The 26,409-nt window shown below is 33.9% G+C and overlaps 1 protein-coding gene and 1 long non-coding RNA gene across 6 annotated transcripts in view; one reads left to right on the top strand and one right to left on the bottom strand.

Moving 5' to 3' along the window:
* Positions 1 to 19: 19 nt before the first annotated feature.
* LOC128875310 (putative phosphatidate phosphatase) overlaps positions 20 to 26,409 on the bottom strand; it is an 84,140-nt gene continuing 57,750 nt past the window's right edge. Inside the window, exons 5-9 of one of the 5 annotated variants that reach the window (XR_008456787.1) lie at positions 13,437 to 13,494; positions 12,032 to 12,208; positions 5,705 to 5,800; positions 4,384 to 5,615; positions 1,606 to 4,304 (exon numbers count right to left, since the gene is read on the bottom strand). Coding sequence is in view for 4 of the 5 variants with exons in the window: in XM_054120784.1 (XP_053976759.1) it covers positions 5,538 to 5,615; positions 5,705 to 5,800; positions 12,032 to 12,208; positions 13,437 to 13,494 (409 nt within the window). In the remaining variant the exon portion in view is untranslated. Of the gene's footprint in view, positions 988 to 1,605; positions 5,616 to 5,704; positions 5,801 to 12,031; positions 12,209 to 13,436; positions 13,495 to 26,409 lie in introns of those variants that run through there. The other 4 variants (XM_054120786.1, XM_054120785.1, XM_054120784.1 and 1 more) reach the window with 4 other exon arrangements.
* LOC128875312 (uncharacterized) lies at positions 7,306 to 17,036 on the top strand. The gene is made up of 3 exons (XR_008456790.1): positions 7,306 to 8,557; positions 14,632 to 14,762; positions 15,801 to 17,036. It is a non-coding gene; the product is annotated as an uncharacterized LOC128875312 (long non-coding RNA).

Raw genomic sequence — 26,409 nt, 5'->3', positions numbered from 1 at the left:
ATATCCCACTTTTACATAATTAATAACGAATGGTGTACATTAGTATACCTTTTTCGTTCCCCGACTTGTTTAAGTAACGAGTAATGAATATATAATGCACGAAGATATATACAATAAAGAATTATATTTCAATCTACTTGTATAGGTGAAATGAATGTTATGCTTCAAAACATTTTTTTTATCGTTGTTTCAACAATACAATAATATTTTACAAAACATCTCTTTCTGTACAAGATTATTAATTATTATTAAATAACTATTAAATAAATATTAACTTTATTCAAATAAATGATACGAACACAATAAGTTAATTACTCGTGCATATTAACGTTTCGTTCCTGTTCAATAATATACACCAGTGCTCAGAATTACTTGCACATTTCGGTCCGATTCCTGAAGCACCACCTCCTGCATCCCCACTACCGGTCTAGGCTCGACGGCCGAGCTGGCGATCGTACGCGCGACGTTGTTTCTCAGGGACGTACTACAATAGATATGTCGGGTTTCACCCGTGTCAGTAAAAATTTCCTTGCGCTGTCAGTATTTTTTATTTTTACAGATAAATAAAGTTATTAATATTATGTTTAGGTTTATAAACACCTTTTATATATACATATAATAACAATAATATATGATATAATGATTGGAATTTTGTCAATAACTTTCCACATCACCCAAGAGGTATTATTATTTATAAACCTAAACATAATATTAATAATTTTATTTATCTGTAAAAATAAAAATATTGACAGCGCAAGGAAATTCTTACTCACGCGGGTGAAACCCGACATATCTCGGCCGTCGAGCCTAGACCGGTAGTGGGGATGGAGGAGGTGGTGCTTCAGGAATCGGGCCGAAATGTGCAAGTAATTCCGAGCACTGATATACACAAATGCTATCACTCTTAAAGGATTACTCCCTGTGTGTCTTCCAGTTCCAAAATTAAGACATCGTTCTCGTCCGTAGCGGTGTTAATTCGTTCTGAAACTTAAACAAATCATATATTAGTTTCAAACTTAATTTATGAACGTAAACTGTTTAATATCCTGTTATAACAAGCATCTTATTAATTGGATTTATTATGAATTCTATTAGAAACTCTAACCTTAATTTATTCTGAAATTTAAGAATTGTAGCATTGACCGGTGGCCTTTTTGAATGCAACCAGTTGCTATTCTATGAAATTAATTTAAAATTTATTTTAATTTAATTGATTAGAAAATTCAGAATTATTGTTTTAGAATTTATGATTTTTCTCACTAATTGTATACTTTGATATTTTACAAAACTCTTATGTTATTCTTTACATTCGAAAGATTAACACAATAAATTAAGTATCTTATTTATATATTATAATTTTTGAACAACGGTAAAAACACAAGGAGGAATTAGGAACGATGATCACAACATCGCTTACATCAAAGTGTTAGTTTTTGACGAACTTCCTTTTATAAAGTTATATTTCATGCGATTTTAACATAAGACATGAAGTTTTAAGTTCATATAGATAACTCGTAATATATTAATGAATATCTCAGTTAGGTACTAATACGAGAGTTATTGTCTGGATAAAAGGTGAACGAGAATTGTTTTCATTTTTAAGAATTATTTTCCAGTTTTATTATTTTTTAGGTTTAAAGTATAAGTCAAAATAAGTTACTGGTCTCTTTTAGACACCTGTCGTGAACGAATCGACGTATCCTTTATAAAATAAATAAACATCTCTATCTTAACGTATAAATGTACACAATTTCATCTATTAACAGTGTACAGGTACACAATACTTCCAATCGGTGATACAGTATTGCCATATCCTTGTAAAACACTTCTAGCACCATACACATTATATACGTGTGTTTGTGTGTATATATCGTTTACAGTGACGAACAAAAGTGTAATCATGTAATCATATATCTATCTTCACTTCTACTTGTTTCTCAAGTTCGCTAAGGGAATTTTCACATTCTATTCTGTGATCGATGTCACATCTATCATTGTTTCTGTATTGTCTTGTTGGATTTTATTGTTTCGTTATGAAATCAAAATATTAAACCCATGCGTAGTATGCACCAACAAATGTCCTCTCCCACTCTTTCAGGGATCTTACTAAAGTTGTCTGTTAATACACCTGATCTACCACTGAGAGCTTTTATTTCCTTCTGTTAATTATTAATATTGCTGACTGTACAAGAGTTTAACTCTAAACAGTATCTTCTACTTTGACTTCTAAAGAAAAAGCTTCTCTAGAGACAATACAGCTAGATGATTATATAATTACACCTGTTTCATAAGTCAATTCTTCATTGTTAACGTAAAGTACTGTATCGAAGCGTAAAACTGTAAACATTAATATTTCCACCTGTTCTGAATTTATACACGACACTTTTGCTCGTCATTATAGATACTATCTACACTTTCAAATATTTAATAGAATTATATCGCGCGTACCTAGTACGGTTTGCTATATCGATTATGTAAAAAGTTGAATAGAAAATCAATTGAGACGGACGACTCAGCGTCCGATAAATGTATTATAATATAAGAATCTATACTTTTATAATCTAGAAATATATATATACATTTTGTAATAGTATTATAATCTAGTTATAAATTCCGTACGATTATATGTTTTACCGAGAGTGTACTAATTGCTTAAATAACGATGTAATACTTTGTATTATACGTTCGTTACGAACCAACAACTTATTGCATTAAAAGAATTGCTATAACAGTTACATTGTTCGATTCACGAGACAAGATTAAAATAAGCATGAATTTCACTGTCACGTGAATTTTCTCTCCGCGAACAATACGATGGCATTGTGGAAAATATTACACCCAACATACTTGAAACAAGTTCGTGTACACGTACGAATACATATATGATTTGTCTTCAACAAGAAATGATTTGCTTTTCGTAGATACTTTGTAAATATAAAGCATACACACACATACACCTAACCCCCGATTTACATGGTACTTTTTTTACACGATTTCGCTTTTACAGTTTTCAAAATAACGGATTCCTAAAAATAAAGACTGTCAAAAACGAAAATTTATGCTACGCATATACTTGTCCAGTCATTTCTTTTAGTACCGTTTGATTTTTAACACTGACATTAAATTTCAACAAGTGAACACACCTTTTTTTTGTACAGAAAAAGCATCCACATTATTTAGGGCAGTACATCATTGCGTTTCTTTCTAATAAGAAGTTTTTGAAACTTTATATTCAAAAAATATTAAGTGAAGCGAAGAGTCATACGTATAGAAACCAAAATTAAAATTATAAAATACAGTTTTATACATTTCTTATTTCGCAAAGATGTTGATATGTGTTTTTATTAGTTCTTCATTAAAAAATCATGCATCTTTGCATGAGAATTTGTGAAACGTATCTACCATATGTAAATTGGGGGATATGTTTATAATGTGTCACACGAACAATTAATACTACAAATTTTGCTATTACTGCAGCCTCGAATAATACAGATAACAGATATAGATGCATATTCTTAAAGCAAAGTGAATTGGGCAAAAAGATATTGAGTCTGATTTCTTATTGAAAGTACACGTTTAAAACAATTTTAGCATAATAGGATCGATCAAGCACCAAAGATCAACAAGAATATTTGTTAACCCTTAACAGACGTATGTCACCTTCTACGTTATCTCCTCTGATATTGCTATTTTTACCGTATTGAGCGTTATACAGTAACTTTTAGTGTAAGGAACGTAGTTTTCGTTACTTTTTAATAGTGAAAGATATAATAAAATTCAAATACACCAAGCAGACTAAACCACCAAATACCTTTCTTGACAGGTATCTTGATTGGTATCGTTTTCATCATTTGTTCAGGGTCCAACCATTGGTTTCGTCTGTTTGGATTATTGAAATTGACACACTTCTCGTCGCAAGTAACATTAATACGCGGATAAAACAGTCGTTGCGTAGATTGCAGAGCCTTATTTCCTACAATAACGTGAAAGGACGCGAACTTCAATTTTTTCCACAATTTTTCTATATTGGTAAAATTAAAAATACACGATTCTTTAGTAGGATTTATACACAGTATAAAAGAACACTTAAAGATCTACAAAAAATGGTACATAAAATTAAAATACTTTCATTTAGTTTAAAGATTCGTTGAAAAATAGCACAGGAAGACGAAAGAAAAATCGGAAAGAGTTTTTAGTTCGCTCCAATATCCTTCCACATCAAGTAGCGTTCAGTAGCGTTAGTGCGCCATTTTCCATATGCGCAGGTCTAAAGCATTGTCACGTCCGGTAAGGGTTGAAATATACTACAATAATAAATGGAGTTTACCGCTCTTACTTTCTCAATTAGAAGGTGCAACTTTGTACACAACGAGCAGTACTCACAGTCAAGGGTAACTAAATATTTGTCCGCTGCTTTTCCCGACAGTGTCTGATCGCTTTCGTGTAAAAATAAATAATCCTCAACAAGAAATAAATACATCTTCACCGAAGCTATAAATACGGCTCAGCCTGTAGAATAGTATCGCTTCCGCATTGTTCTGCTAAAACGATCGTCGCATTTTGTACGTACATAAGTTAAATCGCAAACTGCGATGCCTCCATGTATTACATGGTAATATAAAAAATAATTTTCTTGAACAACGTGTAAATATAAAATCAGCTACAAATCATATTTGCCGATAGAACAAATTTTGGACGAAATAAGAATAGACGATATCGCCGCCTAAAGCTAAGACAATATAAACATAAAATAATTGTTGTAGCAGATATTAACGAAGACTTTCAGTTGTAAACCATGTGTCCTTTGGGTTAGGTATTCATTATGGCATCGTTGTAGCTAACTCCTTCAGAGCTTCTGGTACAAGTTCAGTCAGCAATAACCGTCATTAAACTTATATTTACAAATTGGAACTCTTGTTGATGGTAGCGTACTCTGACTGACCTGTTTCATGTTTTGATCGATACTTTGATCTTATTCCTTTACTTTAACTTCAATCAATCAACTTTTGCTGGATTTCATTTGCTTTCTTCCAAACATTCTTTGTTCTTCCTCGTAACTCTAAACAGATTGTTGCACGAACAACATTCTTAGCTGGAGAAAATCAACAATACTAATATCGATACCAATGTCAATGTTGAACTAAATATAAAAATTAACATGAATTTGTCATTCGATCCCCAAAGAAGCTAGCAATGCTGGTAACACATCGGATTATAACCAAGAAGCCTCAGTTGATACCGGCTACAAGGAATAGAGCCCTGGAGACCCAAGATATCTTAAAATAGTAATCGCTCTACGCCGCACAGTAACAAACTTTAAACTGACCACCAAAGTTTCACCCAAAACATAATAGATAAAGCCACATAACGAAAAATTGCTGGACTGCATTGAAAGGTCGCGCAAGATTTTTCACACAGAGACCGCTGCGCATGGAATTTTTGTGATGATGATGATGCTGGATAATAAAGGATGATGATGATCGGCATGCGACGAGCCGGTTCCAGGGTAAGGCAGTTTTCTTGTCGGATTGAAAAACTCAACCGAGCCATTGTGCGCTCGGTTCCAGGCGGCCAGTGTTTTCGTCCCTGAGATCAGAATAACTTCCCAGAGACAACTAGAAGACAGTCACGGCCTTGTTGTGGTCAGCAAGCGAAGAGCGAGTTCGTTAGGTCAATAGTTGCGATTACTAGTGCCATTATTCACCTGTGTACTGCCTCCTGTTTCGTAATCGACAGCCCGGTGCTTCTCCTCTGTCAAGGAAACTCTTTGGTCCTTGAACATATTTGCGATGAAGTTCGCCTATGGACAATTTCAAAACATTTCAGTTATTTCATGGATAACAATTACAATTCGTAATGCTATGTGTAAATGTTGAAATATGTACAGGGTGTTCAGGGTATTACTAGCCAGTGTTTTTCTTGGAAATGGTACGTATGACAAAAAACTGAAGGAGGAAAATTGATACTGTTTTTTATGTGCAATGTAACCAGGTAGATAAATCTTTCATACTTGTAACCTTTTCTGAGAAATGAAGGTGACTAGTTTTTTAAATGGAATGGTATACTTTTTATAAAAAAAATATGGTAGAGTATTGCATTCTAAATAAGAAAGTATTAACCTTTATTAGCCTTAAACCTCAGGTGACGAGCAGAGATGGGGAAAACCCTAGGCTTCGAATAAATCTAAAGTTTGCCGATGTGTTTGTCTTGTTTCCTTCTTTGGAAAATGTTTAAAAGAGGAAACAAAACAAACATATCGGCAAACTTCAGATTTATTTGAATTACTCGTCACTGACGAGTAATTTCACTTTATTACTTGAAAATTTTCTTAACGTAATATCAAGATGGAGATTCAACCTTGTCACAGATTTCCACAAGACAGCGATGTGTACAGGGATGGAGCTCCTGATGAAGTGCTACGTGACAGGGATGATGTTTTTCTTTACAAAGAATTCGTAGTAAATACACTTGTTTGAATCTCCATGTTGATACTACGTTAAGAAAATTTTCAAGTAACAAAGTGAAATTACTCGTTACCCATTAGGTTTAGGGCTAATAAAAGTCAATACTTTTTTATTTAGAATTCGATACTCTACCATATTTTTGTACAAAAAATATACCATTCCATTTAAAAAACTGAAGATCACCTTCATTTCTCAGAAAATAGTACAAATACCAAAGATCTATTATACCTAGTTACATTGCACACAAAAAACAGTATAAATTTTTCCTCTTTCATTTTTTTGGCATATGTGCCATTTACTAGAAAAACGCTGGCTAGTAATAGTCTGAACACCCTGTTATACAACTGTATAGCAGAGAGCAGCAGTGAGCAGTAATGTCTACCGCTTGCGCATGCGCATCGGAAAAAGCTGAGCGGGCTGAGCGAGCAGTACCGTAGCTAGAGACAACGGTCCATGGTCCAAATTCTTTGATACACTGTGTATCAAAAGTATGCGAACACTTGGTTCTTTGAGGTTTCAGTGTCTTGAAACAGTTTTTTTATAAAAACCAATTATACTACGATATATTCAACGCGTCAAAAAACCACTGGACACGTACTTTATTTCAATATGGGAAGAATGATCGTTACTATAGCTAAAAGTCGATTTTTATACCGTATCAAAAATACAGGGTGTTCCAAAAATGTTGTAACACCTTGAAAGAGGTGGTACGAGAGGTGATTTGAAACAACTTTTTCCTTGGCAAAAATGTTGTCCGAGGCTTCGTTGAGGAGATATTAACGGAAAACACTAACCAATCAGAGCGCGAGGATGCCGGTGGAGCGCCCGCGGCAGCGTGGCTACGCGCTCTGATTGGTCGGGGTAGCGTAGGCTACGCGTTCTGATTGGTCAGTGTTTTCCGTTAATATCTCCTCAATGAAGCCTCGGACAACATTATTGCTAAGGAAAAAGTTGTTTCAAATCACCTGCCGAACCACCCCTTTCAAGGCATCACACCATTTTTGGGACACCCTGTATACAAACACTTGTTACAACAAAAATTTTATTAATTTTCATATCGACCTCATTTCATTGTTTAAATTTTATTTTGTTTATACTCGGAAAGTTTAGCCCCAAGTTCTACATACGTTCTACATACGAAACTTAAAATGAAATGAAAATAACTTTGGAAACTTAAAATTTACATTTACAATTTGAATGCACCCATTTCTTAGGGCACCTAAAGGTGCCAGTTTTAAGGCCGTACTAGATACCTTACTGACGGTAGAGACGGTGCGCATGCGCGAATGGGCAGCAACCCCGACATTGCTGCTCCCAGGGCCTCTCCCTAATGCATACGTAATAGAAAGAAAACCGTGGGGGTTTCAGTGGGTAGAGCCTGCACTGCTGCGAGCAAGTAGGGAATCCCACGCAATTCCCGGTCTTCCCCAAAAGGTCGGGAACGTCTCTAAAAGGTTTTTCCCACGCAAAAAAAAAAGGAAAAAAAAGCTGATGGAGGATCTATGAAGGGGGACAGATCTCTGAGAGTAAATATATCCTCGCCACGAAGCCAGCAATATGGTAACGGGAAGATACGATACGGGAATGTAGTAGCTGATGTGTATCATTCCATTTAAAAATTCCATTTATCAAAAACTATACCATTCCATTAAAAAAACTGAAGGTCACAGATCACATCAGGTAAGGAAAAAGTTGTTTCAAATCACTTCATATCGACCTTATTTCATTGTTTGAATTTTGAAAAAAATATATCAGTCCATTTAAAAATTCCATTTATCAAAAAATATACTATTCCATTAAAAAAACTGAAGGTCACAGATCACATCAGGTAAGGAAAAAGTTGTTTCAAATCACTTGGTATCGACTTCATATCATTGTTTGAATTTTATTTTGTTCGTACTCGGAAAGTTTAGCCCCAATTGTTGTCTCTGTTGAATGCACCCATTTTTTAGGGCACCTAAAGGTTTAAAAGGCGAATTTTATACTGGATGAAACGTAATGACTCAAGATTATTAACTAATTCAGAGAGTCTCTGTAATTTAGATAGACTCGATTCGAGGAGACAGATAAGGAACTTGGTGTACTTAATAACAGTATGTACAATTGATTGTTAAGCTAGATTAAGATGCACTAATCTATGAATTCCTTTTCCAAGTTGTAAATTCTTGCTAATCAAAACGGTAGTTTAAGTGTTCCAAATAGAAATAAACGAATCATTCTTGGGGCGTTGGTTGGTTTAAAAGGAGAGGCTGAAGGAATTTTATTCGTTTCTTTATTTAGAATAAAATTTCCTCAGCTCTGGTATATTTAATACCGGTGTTATGTTAATATAATATATTGTGTGACATAAATGGTTATAACTTTGGCGATTTGGAAATTTTTATTATATAATTTGGTAGAAATATTTGAAGAATATTAAGCAAGACGAATATCAAGAGCAAAATCTATTTCGTTTGTCCAAAATAAAAGAAATTAATTAAAGACCTTGAACAAAAAAAAAATAAAGAAAAATATATGGGCACTTACTGACAAAAGTTACGATAAAAAACAATTTTTATTTACTCTACGCCTTGTGTTTGTTTAAAGTTTATTCGTGTACATATTTATAATGAAACTTTTATATGGAAACACCAAACCAAATCTTCAAAAATTCGTAGCTCTCTTAATAATGAACGTTTTGGATTGAAACTGTTTTTCGTTGTAGATCTCACGAAACCCTACATAAAACATATAGAAAGTAATTTTCTGAAATGGAAACTCAATCTTTTAAAAATGAAAGAAAGATTTTTTTAAGAATTCACAAAGGGATTCTTGATTTTTGCCAAAATCTGAAATTGTCTATAAAAATTATTTTCCACTTCCACTGTCAAAGTGAAGCATATTTCGTCAAATAATAAATAGGAACAATTTTCATTATTTATCAGAAAAAAATTCCTATAGAAAAAAAGAAAATGGTTTAAAAAGAAGTGATTTATTTCAATTGAAATAATAATTATTACTTGAAACTAAAAATAGTACCAATTTATTTGAAATAACTGCTACTTCAAATAACGAATTTTCTTGATTGAAATGGATATAAGAAAAGACTATTTGAAAGAATTTATTTTAATACAATTATTTGAAAATAAAAATAATATCAATTTACTTAAAATAACTGCTTTTTATAAAATTATCGAGCTATTTTAATTGAAATGAACAAAAGAAAAGAATAATTTATTTCAAGCCCTTATTTTTCGTACAGTTAATATACAGGATGGACAATTTCAAATTCCCCACTAGAATTTCTCGGAAACTATAGGAGTTAGCGAAAAATGTTTCGAACAAAAGTTGCTCAATTTCGATGGGGAAATATTTTCATGACTTTACCTTTGACCTTGGAGGTCACTTTCAAGGTCATTTAAAGGTCAACTTTGTTGTTTTAAATAGAAATCCCTATTTTTTACCTCGGATTCGGAAAGAGCGGAAAATTTTATGTTCAGATGAGGTAGCATAGTCGTGGTCCGGGTGATCTCCAAGGTCATGTGGAGGTCGGTCTTATTTTTTTTTCTTAATCATTCAACCTGAATGATCGGGCAAGGGTAATGTTTAGTGAAAAATATTTTAGACAAAAATTGTTCAACTTCGAAGGGCCCATATTTTCCTAACCTTGTCTTTGACCTTGGAGGTCATATTCTTGACTTATGAATGACTTATGCATTCAACAAGATGAAAATGTTTTTGAACAATGACTGTAACCTATTTATGTAACTAACAATTGATTAATTTGGAAAATAAATATTCAATGTAAAATACTTTAATAACGTATCGTCTTCATTTATGATCTTCATATAATGAACGGGGTAAAACAGACACCAGAATAAAAAATTCGGTAGACCAATTTTTGTCTAAAAATTTTTCACTAAACATTACCCTTGCTCGATCATTCAGGTGGAAAGATTAAGAAAAAAAAATAAGACTGACCTCCACATGACCTTGGAGATCACCCGGACCACGACTATGCTACCTCATCTGAACATAAAATTTTCCGCTCTTTCCGAATCCGAGGTAAAAAATAGGGATTTCTATTTAAAACAACAAAGTTGACCTTTAAATGACCTTGAAAGTGACCTCCAAGGTCAAAGGTAAAGTCATGAAAATATTTCCCCATCGAAATTGAGCAACTTTTGTTCGAAATATTTTTCGCTAACTCCTATAGTTTCCGAGAAATTCTAGTGGGGAATTTGAAATTGTCCACCCTGTATATGTGTCATATATACAGGGTGTCCCAAAAATGTTGGTGGTCCTTGAAGGGGATGGTTGGGGGGGGGGGGGATTTGAAATAATATTTTCGCAATAATAATAATTGTAAATAATATTAGCGCAAATGTTGTCGAAGGCTTCGTTATGGAGATATTAACAAAAAACACCGACCAATCGGAGCGCGAGTATGCCGGTGGGAGCGCCCGCAGTGACGTGGGCTACGCGCTCTGATTGGTCGGGGTTTTCTGTTAATATCTCCTTAAGGAAGCCTCGGACAACATTTTCGCTAAGGAAAAAGTTGTTTCAAATCACCTCCACTCTGTATATACATGGTGTCCCAAAAATTTTGTAACACCTTGAAAGGGGTGGTTCGGGAGATGATTTGAAACAACTTTTTCCTTAGCGAAAATGTTATCCGAGGCTTCGTTGAGGAGATATTAACGGAAAACACTGACCAATCAGAGCGCGTAGCCTACGCTACCGCGTAGCTTACGCTACCGCGGGCGCTCCACCGGCATACTCGCGCTCTGATTGGTAGGCTGCGCGCTAGGCGGTCGCGCTCATTGGCTACCGCGGCCGCTCCACCGGCATACTCGCGCTCTGATTGGTCGGGTTTTTTTTGTTAATATCTCCTCAACGAAGCCTCTGACAACATTTTCGCTAAGGAAAAAGTTGTTTCAAATCACCTCTCGATCCATCCCTCTCAAGGTGTTACAACACTTTTGGGACACCTTGTATATTTATTATAAAACATTCCTTAGAAAGCACCCATCATTTAATTTAAACAAATTTCTTCAACAAATATAGAGGTTACGAATGTGTATGAAACTAACAGCGTCAGCCTATCAAAATGCTTCGATAACTTGTTCGATTTGTTTCTTAACTTGTGCTAGTAGAGTATTACCTTACTATTTCCTTAGTATGTCCTAGTATTTCCTTAAGGACTCTCCTCAATTCAACACCTCAAATATATAATCTTCGAGAATTTTGTCCAGAGAGGAATGGACAGTCTTCCAAAATTATCTCCAAAGAGAAATGAACAATCTTCTAAAATTCTTTCCTAGAGAAAAATTGATAATCTTCGAGAAACTTTTCCAGAGAAAGTTTAACAACAAAGAATCAAATGTTCATCAAGTGAAAGATCATAGGAGGAAGGGTTAAAAAGAGTTCAATAAAGCCATTAATTGACGACCCCCATGGCGTTTAATAAATTAATACCGGCAACGAGGATCGTGAAAATTCGAACTGGCCGCATGGTGTATTTCATATTTATGACCGCACGTAATTTATGATCGCACAATAGGATAGTTAAGGGGAATAATGCTTACCACGACTAGTGCAACGATGGCACCAAGGGTCCCTCCGGCCAGAACGTCGCTCCAATGATGTTTGTAATCAGAAACTCGTGACAATGCCGTGAACCAGGCCAAAAGCAGGCATATAAATTGTAGGAAATGTTTCAATAACTTGCTACCCTTCCACGTTATCCTTAACTGAAAGTATAACTAAAGGGACACGACTAATTACGTATAATGATAACGTTTCTCACAATTGGCAAAATATTGATAAAATATTGACAAAATTAAACGGAGAGTGTGTTATAATTAGAATACGCAGATTTTTGCAAAGGAAATTGTTGTTCAGAATTGTCTCGGCTAACTTCCATTTCCGGCTCCTACTCGAGTTTTGGGACACCCTGTATATAGGACATTGCAAATGGACACGACTATTTTTCAGTTGACTGAAATTTTTTTATATTACAGTAACCTAGTAAATACCTTTTTGTGAAGTTTTACAGATTTTTTATACTGAACCAAAAAAGGTTATGAATTTTTCACAATGAAAGAAATTATTATCGCTGTGAGAAAAAATTATTTTTAATTAAGAAAAAATTGACGTTTTCTGGGGAAACAAGGACAAAATTAAAAGACAAAATTTGAAAAATTTTAGTTTCTTTCTGAGGAATCAAAAATTTTTGTAAGAGACCAATTCAAATATTTTGATTTGTATTTGTATTATCGTGGTTTATTAAAAAACGCATCTTTTTTGGTAAAAGAACGTCTAACGTCTATTTTTGACAGAGATTTACCTATTTGAAAAAAAAAATGTTTTTTTTAATTCATAACTTTTTTTGGTTCAGTGCAAAAATCTGAAAAAATTCACAAGATTGTATTTAGCAGGGTACTGTAATATAAAAAAATTTTAGGCAAATAAAAAATGGTCGTGTCCAAAATTGGTCAAAATGGTTGAAATGTCCCATATGCAGGACCGTATTTTTTTATGCATAATAGATAGTTGCATTATTTTTTAAAATGTAAATACAGATATTTTTTATGTACCGAGGAAAAATCAAAAGTTGCATATTCTTTCTTTTCAAATAAGTAACAAATTCATCTTTGAAAGACACAGAATAGATTTCTATACCCAATACATATATTACACTCACTACTAAAATTTTATCTATATTCTTTTAATCAATATAACGCAACAAACAATGAAATAAAATTAAAATTAAAACAACGACGTTTTATAAACAATCCAATGTCTCCAAACACCATAAATCGGTAGACGTACAAACTTCACAATAGTCAAAGAAGGAGAATAAAATTTCCTTCGTGAATGCCCATACTCTTCGTGAAATTTATACAACGAAGAAACACAAAAAAATAAAAATATACATGTCGAATTGAGTAACCTCCTCCTTTTCAAAGTCGGTTAAAAAGTGGAACTTACCGCAAGATAGATCATCGTGTAGAAAGCGAAAGACGAGTGTCCCGACGGAAAGGATAATCTGAAACGATACCAACGTTATAAATTGTTCCGGTGTCAAATAAATCTCGCGCGACGATCGTTCATACAAAATGTCCATTTTTATTTCTTTGTAAAGTCGCTATCGTCGTACGTATACACGCGTCCTGTAATGGGACCCTATTAATTTTATCGCGATTAATTCCAGGGCGTGTACCGTGGCGATTACAATCGCCGTGGACGCATACCCTGCGGCATGGATCGTAAAGATATTCGGCGGTGGATCCTCCCGATCGTATCTAGAGAAAAAGGAGCAACGAGAAACCAAGAGAAAGAGAAAAAAAAAGAAACACTAAGAGGCGGAGTGGACTAAGAAGTTCTATCTACAAGAGTAATTGGGCATCAAAGAAACTGTAGCTTTAATCGGACGTTATCTGCCCTCCTCCTCGTGTTTATCCTTTTTCTTTTTGTTTTTCGTCTGGCCTCCCTGTAGCAATATTTGCCGAGCCGCGCGTTATTTATTCCTCCGACGCTGATTACTTCTGACGAATGCGGCTTGCGTGCTACCTGTGGCCCGCACCGGCTCGACTATTGTTTTATTTTATTTTACGCTGCCTATCGAATACAACAAAGGAGCGTTCCTACTGACCAACGTCTCCGAACTTTTGTATACAGTTCGTATGTACAATGCATTATAAATGTTTAATTATGTCGAATATATTAATTTTTATTTAGTTCAATCAATAGATATTGAAATACAGAGACATTTCTCACGATTATTGCGTTCAATGAATACTTATTCTGAATTGTGGTTGTTATAAACATTCAATCAAGACTGGATGTTACTAAATGCATTATAGATCTTTAATTGTGTCACAGATATTAATTTTTAATTAATCCAATCAATAGATATTGAAATATAGAGAAATTTCTCACGATTACTGTATTCAATGAATGCTTATTCTAAACCGTGGTTGTTATAAACATTTAATCAAGACTGAATGTTACAGCATGCATTATAAATGTTTAATTGTCTCGAAGATATTAATGTTTATTTAGTTCAATCAATAGATATTGAAATACAGAGAAATTTCTCACGATTACTGTGTTCAATGAATGCTTATTCTGAACCGTGATTATTATAAACATTTAATTAAGACTGAATGTTACTGCATGACAGGCATCGATACGTATCACAGCTGTCCAAGCATGCAGTCCCCGTGGAACCTTGGGACGATAAGGAGCGATAACAACCCACCCTGGACTGACCAAGGATGACCAAGAGAGACCAAGGATGGCCACTACTGACCGGTACTGATTAATTGACAACTGATGATCGGCACTTGTAATCGAAATAAATTTTTTCTTCTTGTTCAGGCATAATTTATCTTGATTCCACAGTTTATCAGTTGAATCTTGTTAATGTCACGTATGTTCCCCACCTTTCCTGTCGTATGCATGTCTTTTTAATGTGTTTAATTCACTTCTTTCAATTTCAATTTTACAATTTCAATTAGAATTAATGGTTAAATTAAATTGAAATCCGTCTTCAACAATTAAAATAGAAGTGAATTCCAAATAATGTTTCAATTAATTCAATAGACGATTAGAGATGCATGTAACAATTATAATTGAAAATTGATTTCAGTTAAAACTTATGGTTAATTTGACTTGAAATCCATCGTCATCAATTAAAATTGAAATTAATTCAAAGTAATGTTTCAATTAATTGAACAGACGATTAAAAGTGTAATTAACAATTATAATTGAAAATTGATTTCATTTAGAGTTAATGGTTAATTTGGTAATTGGTCAAATGATGTTTCAATTAATTGAAAAGATGATTAAAAATGTAATTAACAATTGTAATTAAAAATGATATCAATTAGAATTAATGGTCAATTTAAGTTGAAATCTATCTTCATCAATTAAAATTGAAGTTAATTCGCTCAATAATTAAAGTTGAAAATGTAATTGACAACTGTAAGTGACAATTGATCCTCACTTCAGCATAGCAATTGAATTCAATTCCAATTGAAAATTGACTAATAAACAGCACTAAAGGTTCATTTCAGTCGAAATCTTGAACGGTTAAAATTGAACTGAATTTCAAATAATGTTTCAGTTAATTGAACAAATGATCAAATAAAACCTGCTATCATTCAGAGAATGAAAGTATAAGTAGAATTCTAGTGATCAGTAATCACCTAGCGGTGTTAGGTAGTATGCAATTACATTTTTGAAGTCATCAATAGTTGGATCGATTAATTCTATTTCCAAACCCGTCGAAGCCGTATGTCGTGGGAAACTCGTCCATGCACATTCCTAATCGGAACATCCATCTTTTAGGCGACTCTACAAGAAGAAATTGGGAGCTGATGGATAGGATGGTCTTGGTGGAAACTGTGCATCGCTCCTCTCCCTAACTGGCACTCAAGAGATATAGCATTCAACTTAGCCCGAGCCCTACGGTCATTGTACTGTATTGCCCCTGAATGACCTAAGATGACCCACATATTACAAGTCGATTGGGCATATGTTGCATAAGCCTGTATCTCATTTAAAAAGTAGAATATACTTTATCTAAATCTAAACGAACGAACCGAAAAATTGAAATATATACAAGTACCCCCTGCCCTGACAAATAGATCGAAATAGATGGAATTGAAGTGGAGTATCTTTCATCTTGCGATTAGTAGAATTCATTTGAAATAAAATTGATTTCAATGAAAGAAAAATACAGTACAAGGCTAATATATTTAAATAAGAGTTAGAAATAATTGAGTGTGACAGAGAATTAATTTCTTCATCTAACAATTGTTCAAGCAACTCGTAATGTGTTAGAAGAACAATAATAAGCACAATTTGCTACCTACTGAACTTAGAATGTACATACAGATAAATTGTAATGGCTATCAGGTTGGGATTAATATGTACACAGATTCGTTACAATGGAAGTCACGACGATTAAAAATGTAATTGACAATTATAATTGAAAATTGATTTCAATTAGAATTAAAGTGAATTTCAAATAATGTTTCAATTAATTGAACAGACGATTGAAAATGCAATTAAAAATTATAATTGAAAATTGATTTCATGCAGACTTAATGTTTAAGTTGGTAATTGGTTAAATAATGTTTCAATTAATTGAAAAGTCGGTTAAAAATGTAATTAACAATTATAATTTCAATTAGAATTAATGATTAAATTAAGTTGAAATCCGTCTTCAACAATTAAAATAGAAGTGAAGTCCAAATAATGTTTCAATTAATTCAACATACGATTAAAAAAATACAATCAACAATTATGAGGGAAAATTGATTTCAATTAGATTTAATGATAAAATTAAATTGAAATCCATCTTCATCAATTAAAATTGAATTTAATTCAAAACACTGTCGATAAGTCGACATTAATTAAGGGGGGGTATTCTAGTCCAGAACTTTCAAAATATCAATTTTCCTTTTTTACATTTTCTAAAAATGCAGACAAAATGTTAAATAAAAAAATTCTGAAAAATAACTAAAAACTGACGCTTTAGACTAGATTCATTGAACCTAAAATGCAGCTTCCTGGAAATTAAAAGTCAACCGATACCAATTAAAGTGATACGAGGAAAGTATAATTGGAAGAGTCTAGAGTCACAGCGGAGAGAGAAGCCCGAAAAAGATTGGGAAACGCTGCTTAGCGAGTCCCCTCTTTGACGAACGAAGAGACCAGAGGATGCGTCGTATGAATGACTGTCTCTGTGGAGCTTTTATCGTTGATTTCTCAAATCTTTCTATACATAAAACTGTCCTTTCTGACGCGAAGGGCGGATGACCCGCGATACGCTCGAGTGCGCGTACATTAAATGAGCTACCGGTGAGGAAATGATCCTTCCTTTCGCTACTTTCACGGTATATAGGGTCTTTCAATAAGAGCTGTTTGAAGAATATACTTGCCAAATGGTAGATTACTACAATGTTATAATTGACTCGTGTAGCGATAGGTAATTAATTAACTGATTATATTGTTAAAGGGAGAAACAACATATTAGGAGGGCAATTATTAAATGCTTGAGGAATTTTATATTTTTATTAGAGAGGAATTTATGTAATGATTGTATAACATTGAGAATATTTTAGGTATATCTTGAAACACCTTTGGTAATTTTTTCAATTCATTTTACAGAGAAATGTTGATGAATGAGAGGTGTCAACTGGTCCCTGTAACAAATTTTCGTAAATGTCTGCTATGGGTAGAAATTCTGAAGATAATTTCAAATAATGTTTCAATTAATTGAATAGACGGTTAAAAATGCAATTAGCAATTATAATTAAAGGTTGCTTTCAATTATTATTAATGGTTAAATTAAGTTGAAATCCGCCTTCAACAATTAAAATTGAAGTGAATTTCAAATAATGTTTCAATTAATTGAACAGATGATCAAAAATGTAATTGTCTACGCCTACCGCGGTCGCTCCAACGGTATACGCGCGCTCTGATTGGTCAGTGTTTTCCGTTAATATCTCCTTAACGAAACCCCGTACAACATTTTCGCTAAGGAAAAAGTTGTTTCAAATCATCCCCCGAACCAACCAGTATTTTAAGGACCTCCACCATTTTTGGAACACCCTGTATATTCATATTGCATAGTAACTCAAATTTGATAATAGATAGGATAGGTGTTATAGAACCTTAAAAACCATTAAATTTTGTATTTAAAACTTGTTCGGTATCTCTTATGGTTTCAAAAATATTAGCAGAAATATAAATAATCATAATTAGTCTCATGTGTTTTCACTCTTGAAACCGTTATTGGGCCAAAATGGAAAAGGGCATTACCCTTAAACAATCTTTCCCCGTAAACATTATTTCTACAAAAATACAAATTTCTATACGTGTGACAATTGCTGCACTCTCCTTGTTAGATCAGCAGTTGACAGAATCAATTAGTTCAACCTTGGGAATAATAAAACTAAAATAGTCGCCTTTCAAGGTGTTACAACATTTTCAGGACACCCTCTATATGAAAGCACATATGTAATATCAAAGCAATGACTAAAATGCAAAAAAATGAAATATTATTCGTACACAAACCGAGAGCTATAATGCAAACTTTTCTTGTTTAGGAAACGCCTGGAATGAAAATATAAGAAAAAGATAATAACAATTGCAACTGATAGTTCCTTCATCTTCTGTCAAAATTGAATTTTTAATTTTTCAATTTAATAAAATGTTAAAATTGTATAATATGATCTGAAAATAAAATATCCTCATGAGAGATTAGTGGAAACTATTTTTTCATTTTATCAATTTTTTATTTTAAAGGCAACAGTACCAATATTATCGCTGTATCGTACTATATTTGCGAAACCATCTTCGAAAGAAATTCTTCAGTCGTTCCAGCACCTGTCGTATATTTTCGCAGGCATACGGGCCCTGTGTTTTCCCTGCGAAGAAGGTAACACGTAGCACGTTGTAAGGTATCAAAAAATAATGTTTGTGAAGAGTCTTGAACGTTGCTTCGGCCCATAACGTTTTGTATAGTAATAACAGAGAAAGAGTGTATACCTCGGGGCTATTAAAACACTCTTTCTGGCAGGTTCTTGCACGTTCAAGATGTCTGACACGCCTGGCACGTCTGAGCGTTTCAATGCCACGATAAATGACTTAGGACGTGCAAAAATATGTTATGGTATAACGGTACGAGGTAAATTAAACAACGGGTTGGAGAAATCACGAAAGTTGTAAATAAACTAGTCTTACGGGAACCGCTAGTCGTAAACAGCAATTAAACGAAGAAGTGTAGGAAGAAATGAAAAATTATCTTCGCAACTGCTCGATCAAATAAATTGCGGTAGGTTAGCAATTACTATTGGAGTCGTGAAATGAATAAACGAAGAAATATGTGAAGAAATGGGAAAGTATTTTCACAACTGCTCCATGAAGTAACGACATTGCAAATAAATTGGAATAGATCAGCAATTACTATTGGAATCATGGAATGTAAAAACAAAGAAGTATTGTATGAAGAAAAGGAAAATTATTTTCACAACTTCTCCATGAAGTAACGACATTGCAAGTACATATTGTAATAGATCTGCAATTACTATTGGAATCATGGAATGTATAAACGAAGAATCAATTGTGAAGAATTAGAAAAGTATTTTCACCACTGCTCCATGAAGTAAGTACATTGCAAATAAATTGAAGTTGATCATCAATTACTATTTAAAACGTGGAATGAATAAACAAAGAAATACAGGGTGTCCCAAAACTCGGGGAGGAGCCGGAAATGGGGGGTAGCTGAGACGATTCTGAACAACAATTTCCTTTGCAAAAATGTCGGATGGGGCTTCGTTAAGGAGATATTAAGCGAAAACCCCGACCAATCAGAGCGCGCGTAGACTGTTGGAGCGGCCGCGGTAGCGAAGGCTACGCGCTAGGTCGATGCTTCGATGCACGTAGAGTTACTTGTTCGCGTGCAAGCGCAGCCGCCAGCGCGTAGCCTACGCTACCGCGGCCGCTCCAACGGTCTACGCGCGCTCTGATTGGTCGGGGTTTTCGCTTAATATCTCCTTAACGAAGCCCCATCCGACATTTTTGCAAAGGAAATTGTTGTTCAGAATCGTCTCAGCTACCCCCCATTTCCAGCTCCTCCCCGAGTTTTGGGACACCCTGTATATGAAGAAATGTATTCTATAATTATTAGTATTATATAATTATTTTCACAACTGCTAAATGAAATAAAAATAGCAAATAAAATGCAGGTAAAGGTTTTCATTAGCTTCTTAAATAATAGCTTGTGATAGTTTATTTTAGGACACCTTGTATACAATGAATGATATCAGAACGACTAATTGTTCCAAGTTCTCCAAATCAAAGTGATTTGGAATAATAAGGATTTCGATAATGCTTCCACTCATGGAGCTGGATTTAAAATTAATTCGTCGTAGAGATATGTAACGGACGGCAATAAAAAGCCCCGAACGGATCTTAGGAACGTCGTAATTTCTGTTTCCGCGTATCCGGCATAGATTACTCTCGGTGGTTTCTGTGGCGTATGTCGTGAAACAAGTATAGGATCTTTCAATAAAAGCTATAGAAAATTCTTTTGTAAATGAAGTTCACTCTAAAGAAATTCAGCAGAACAAATAAAATTTTTTGAGAATCTTCAAATATTATTATGTTGTACTTATATAATAATGACAGGAATTTAAAAGAAGGATCAGAGTTAATATAGTGATTCGATTCATTAACGAAAATAAAACACATAGAATATATAAAATAAAATAAATATAATACAGAAGTTGCAAATAATATATAGATGATATTAATTTTCTGTGCCTATTTCATCTTCCGAAAAATTTCAGAGAATTACTTTCTATATGTTTTATGTATGGTTTCATAAGATCTACAACGAAAAAAAGTTTCAATCCAGAACGTTCATTATTAAGAGAGCTACGAATTTTTGAAGATTTGGCAACTGTTTACATATTTTTCGCTAACTCCTATAGTTTCCGAGAAATTCTACTGGGCAGTTTAAAATGGTCCACCCTGTATACTGTATGCACGTTTTCTATATTATTGTACGTCATAAATACTTAAAATTCGCAGTCTACTTACGGAGAGTCTTCTAATCAAATTATCTGTTTTAAAATTGACTTCATAAAACACTGTTCGTTCGAGTTTGGAACGTTGCATTATGCTATTTTAATGCTCTTAAGCTGTTGCATTATGAAACGTTGGTTGGAGCTCGTTTAGAATACATTTCTTATTATCTGTCTTCCTACTTACATATTCCGAGTATGTAGTAATACATTACAGCGCTAGACAGGGCGCAGCATAATTTCCTCAGATTTACATCCCGCGAAGAACACAATAGCGTGTCCTATTTCGATCACAAGTACGCTCCAATATTAAGCATGCTTAAGAACATCGACGGATCCCAGAATACTAATAGATTTAACCTTTCTTTTTAAGATCATCAATGGCCGGATCAGATGTTCACCCTTATTAAGACTTATTAACTTTCACGTGCCATGTAAACACTTAAGGAGAAATCCAATTTCCACGTCTTCCTCGTTATTCTCTTTATGAGAATAAGTATAGGTCTGGCGGTCCAATTAATCGTGCTATCTTCTCGGTCCATAATTATGAGAGCAACCTTTTTTTTTTTCTTTCATCTCGATGCTCCGCAATTCTTCAAGAATATATTAAAGGGAGTGGTCTCGTATTAATTTTAATATTAAAATTACTTGATTAAATATGTAGTCTTGTGTAGAAGGTGTCCTACATAAAATGTTATTAAGCGTTTTTTAACAACTGATAAAGCAATTTTTCAAGGACGTATTAAAGGAAGTACTCTCGTATTAACTTTAATATTAAAATTACTTGATTAAATACGTAATTTTGTTTTGTAGGTGTTTTATGTAAAATGGTATTAGTTGTTTTCTTAGTAACTGGTGAAGACTAATAATTACTTCATTTTTGTTGCAATTAATTCGCACAGGGGGTTAATTTTTTAGGGTGCAAGAACATTTTTCAAAATTCAAATGTTAAGTGTTTTTCGTGAACTTTTTTTTGTAATGAAAAATTTACGTAATTTTTTCTTTTTTAACATTGAGAATATTTTAGGTATGTTTTAAAGTACATTTGGTGATTTTTGCAATTCATTTCACAGAGAAATTTTTGAGATATTGCGTTTTTGTTTAAACTACTTTGGTTTTAGATTTTAATGAATTACACCGTACTCGATAATCGCGTGTTTAATAATTGTTGTTTTGTTTTTAAATGGTTTATAATCTTGGTTTTTACAACGTATCAAATTTTCAGCGAGTTCCTCCGTTGCATATTCGATTGAAATTGGAAAAATTCCAAATGATTCGAGAAATATAGTTTCAAATCAACAAACATAACATATCAAATACTCCTGTGGGAAATGAATCGAAAAAATTACCAAATATGCTTCTGAAACATACCTAAAATATTCTCAGAGTTAAACAAAAATTAAGTAAATTTTTCATTGATAAAAATGTGTACGAGGAACACTTTAATATTAGGTAGACTGGAAAGTAATATCGTCTTTTCTGCATTAAATTCAAACAAATTTTCAATAAATTTCTATTTTTAATCAATTACGTAATCGCCCTCGTTATCAACAGCCTTTTTGCCATCTAGTGTTCAAATTTTAAATGCCAGATCGACAAAAATCAACGAGCTGATGAGTACTTGAAACAAGTATTTAAAATTGCAAAAACGACATTAACTTCCAGTCCACCTAATATTTGGTCTTCTTACGTGGTTTTCCCCTTTAAAGAAATATACGCTCGCAGTATGCGACGAGGGGTGAACGAATGCATACGCGAATGGTTAATGCTGTTGCATTGTAGCTACAGTGACAATGCCAGGGGTGTGTTCATGGCAATTCGTCCGTGTAATAGTGTTTCCGTTGCCGAGGGAGCTCCTTGATTCGGATCGAATCCCGTCCGTGCGAATCGCCACTGCACGAGTCCTTTCTTCATTGTCATTTGCTGCTACCGGTGGCCCTTTTTGCTCGTATCCGTTAAAACCGGCTCGAGGTACTGCCACGGCAAAAAAATCAACGAAATTCCATTGCGAACAAAGCGCGGACGTAAGACCGCCAACGTACCCCTCGATTGGAATTGGACGAACGAGGACCACGGCTACGATTGCCTCGCGAGAGCCCATAATGGAAGACAATTATCGATTCATTTCGCAGTCATTATTGACTCCATTTCGTAGAAGGGGAAGGGAATTATTGGTTCACTATTTTGGGATCGGATAAATGAGAATTGTATAGGAACTGCTCTTGCAACTAACAGGGAACTCGTTTCCAACGAGAAATGTTTTCGAAATAATATTTGTGCAGCAAAGGTTACTGGGTTACATAATGTGTACGACGTTTTACTTTTAGTTACGTTTTAATGATGTACGAAAATATTGGAAAGCATGTTACCTAGAAGAGACTACTGGTATACACTCCGGGACAAAAAGATAGCACGCCTTATATTTTCCCATATTTTGTATTAAAAGCTGATTAAGATACATATTTTCTTTTACTGATAACTCAGAGCATGTCTGTGTATACAATTTACGAAATATCGTCCACAACATATACTTCGACAGGATTCTAACATAAAAAATGTAATCATTATTGTTCACAAGCGGGACAAAATAATAGCACATGTAGTAAATCTACGCTTTCCAGTTACACTGAAGCTCACAAATTGCGAACATCAGCCCCGGAACATAGTTAATAAAGTCCGTGATATTATTTCGTGTTGTGTATTTGTTCAAAAAAGGCGAACTATTATGCAATAATGGTTCGGGGATAGAGATTGAACGCGTGTGAAATTGACACTATAATAAAATTGAAAGAAGAACAATATGCAGTGACAAAAATAGCAAGAATTATGAATAGAAGTCGAAAAGTAATAATGAACTTCTTGGAAAATCCGGAAAATTATGGTAAAAAGAAGAGTTCTGGACGTTCGCGAAGTCTAAATGCCCGGGAACGACGTGCAATACTAAGAGCAGCATCAAATTCTAAGATGACTGCAAGGCAAATAGCTCAAAGTGTTGGTGGAGACACTAATATAAAGAATGTGAGACGTGTTTTACAAAACTGCAAATACATAACACGAAGAAAATTGAAGAAAAAGCCTTGGTTAACTGTGCAACGTAAGATGAATCGATTACACTTTGCGGAAAAGAATATTCATATGCGAAAGAAATGGCGAAGAATAATATTTACGGATAAAAAGAGGTTTAACTTAGATGGACCTGATGGTCTGAGTTTACTATTTGCACGATATGCGAAAAGTGGAACAGTTTTTGAGTCGTCGGCAAATGGGAGGTGGTGGTGTGATGATTTGGTGCGGTATCGGGTACTATGGTAAAATGGAAATCAAATTTATAACTGGAAAAATGAATAGCAAAATGTACTTGGAAATGATTAAGGAATAAATAAACACTTATGCCACCAGAATTGTTGGAGAGAAGTTTATTTTTCAGCAGGATAATGCCGCAGTACACGCTGGAAAAGTAGTAAAAGAATACTTTTCTCGAGAAAAAATTCGCGTTTTGGATTGGCCAGCAAGGTCACCCGACCTTAAAATTATTGAAAATTGTTGGGGAAATCTTGCCCGAGCTGTATATGGAAATGGAAGAAAATTTGAAAATATTGCCGAATTAAAACAATGTATTCAAGATGAGTGGGAGCAATTAAAGCAAAAAACTATTAAAAAACTCTATAAATCTTTGCCAAAGAGAATGATCGCTGTTATTAAATGTAAAGGAGGAGGCATAAGATATTAAGCATTAAATATCATTCGTTGATTTATTGTTATACACAATCTTAAGTTAAACGTTCTATCATTTCGTCCCACTATATTTCCTTAAAAGTTCTTTTCTTTTTAATAAAATAGTATAGAATGGCGAAATTCGATCCAATTTTATTTGTGTATGTTTATAGAGGTATTTTGCAAGAATGTATAAAAACAAAACCTTGGTTGTAATGTTAAATAAATAAAAATTATGTTAATTTTAAAGTGTGCTATCTTTTTGTCCCGGAGTGTATATGATAATACAAAATAATACAAAATAATACGTAAAAATAGACAATAACATAGAATAATGCAGATTAATACATAAATATACAGAACGATAGGTAAGAATACAATATAATATACAACAATACAAAGTAAAACAGGAAGTGGTGATGACTTCATTTTTGCACGCCCCGTGAAGATTCCATGGGATGGAAATGGCATTCACCAATTAAAATTCGATTTTCTTTTATTGTTTCAGTCGGCATGGGGGTGTTGATGTTTTTCCTCTACGGCAAACCGTACAAACGTGGATTCTTCTGCAATGACGAGTCATTGTATCACCCGTTCCACGAGTCGACGGTCACCAACACGATCCTCTACATCGTCGGTTTTTTCCTGCCCATAAGCGGGGTGAGTCACTTGTTGCGATTCATGTTTTCTTCCGCCACCAAAGAGAAGCGGAACGAGAAAACCAGTAATTTATCAATGGAAGACATTGCTCGATGTTTTACTTTATTTTTTTTTCATATTCGTATATAGGGTATTCCAGTTAAATTGATCAGCCTAAATATGTCCGCTGTTTTAAACGATACGAAAAAATTGTTCGGATAGAAACCTTTCAGATTCAGAGAAGCAATATTACCATCTATGCGAATTGTATCTCAAGGTCATAGTTTCGGAAATTTCAAAGTCATCAATGTTTCTCATATGGGATGGTGTACTTTAATAATTGTGGCATTGTACCTGTTAAAAAGACGAATTCAAACACGTATAATATGTTGAATTTCCTTCTTGAAAATTCCTTCAGATGACCTTGGGAGGAATTATTTGTATACAATCATACTCCATCTTACAGAGTCAACATATCATACACATTTGAATTCGTTATTTTATCGGTTACAATGCCACAATAATTAAAATACAACATCCCATTGGAGAAACATTGATGACCTTGAAATTTCGGAAACTATGACCTTGAGATAATCCTATGGTCTATCAAGGCATGTTACCATATAAACCAAACATTTCTCTCTGATAACACATTTTTCTACCATTAAAAGCAACAGACATATTTTCGATACAACTCTCAATGATTTTGTAACAATGATTCCTCCCAAGGTCATCCGAAGGTCAACATATTATACCTCTTTGAATTCGTATTTCTATCAGCTACAATGCCACAATAATTAAAATACACCATTCCATTTAAGAAACATTGATGACCTTGAAATTTCGGAAACTATGACGTTGAGATAATCCTATGGTCTATCATAGCATGTTACCATATAAACCAAACATTTTTCTCTTGTAACACATTTATCTACCATTAAAAGCAACAGAGATATTTTAAATACAAATCTCAATGATTTTGTAACAATAATTCCTCCCAAGGTCAC

The sequence above is a fragment of the Hylaeus volcanicus genome, chromosome 4 (genome assembly GCF_026283585.1).
Source record: "Hylaeus volcanicus isolate JK05 chromosome 4, UHH_iyHylVolc1.0_haploid, whole genome shotgun sequence".
NCBI classification, from domain to species: Eukaryota; Metazoa; Arthropoda; class Insecta; order Hymenoptera; family Colletidae; genus Hylaeus; species Hylaeus volcanicus.
The sequence above is the reverse complement of the archived record's forward strand: the minus strand, read 5'-3'. Positions and strand labels throughout refer to the sequence as shown.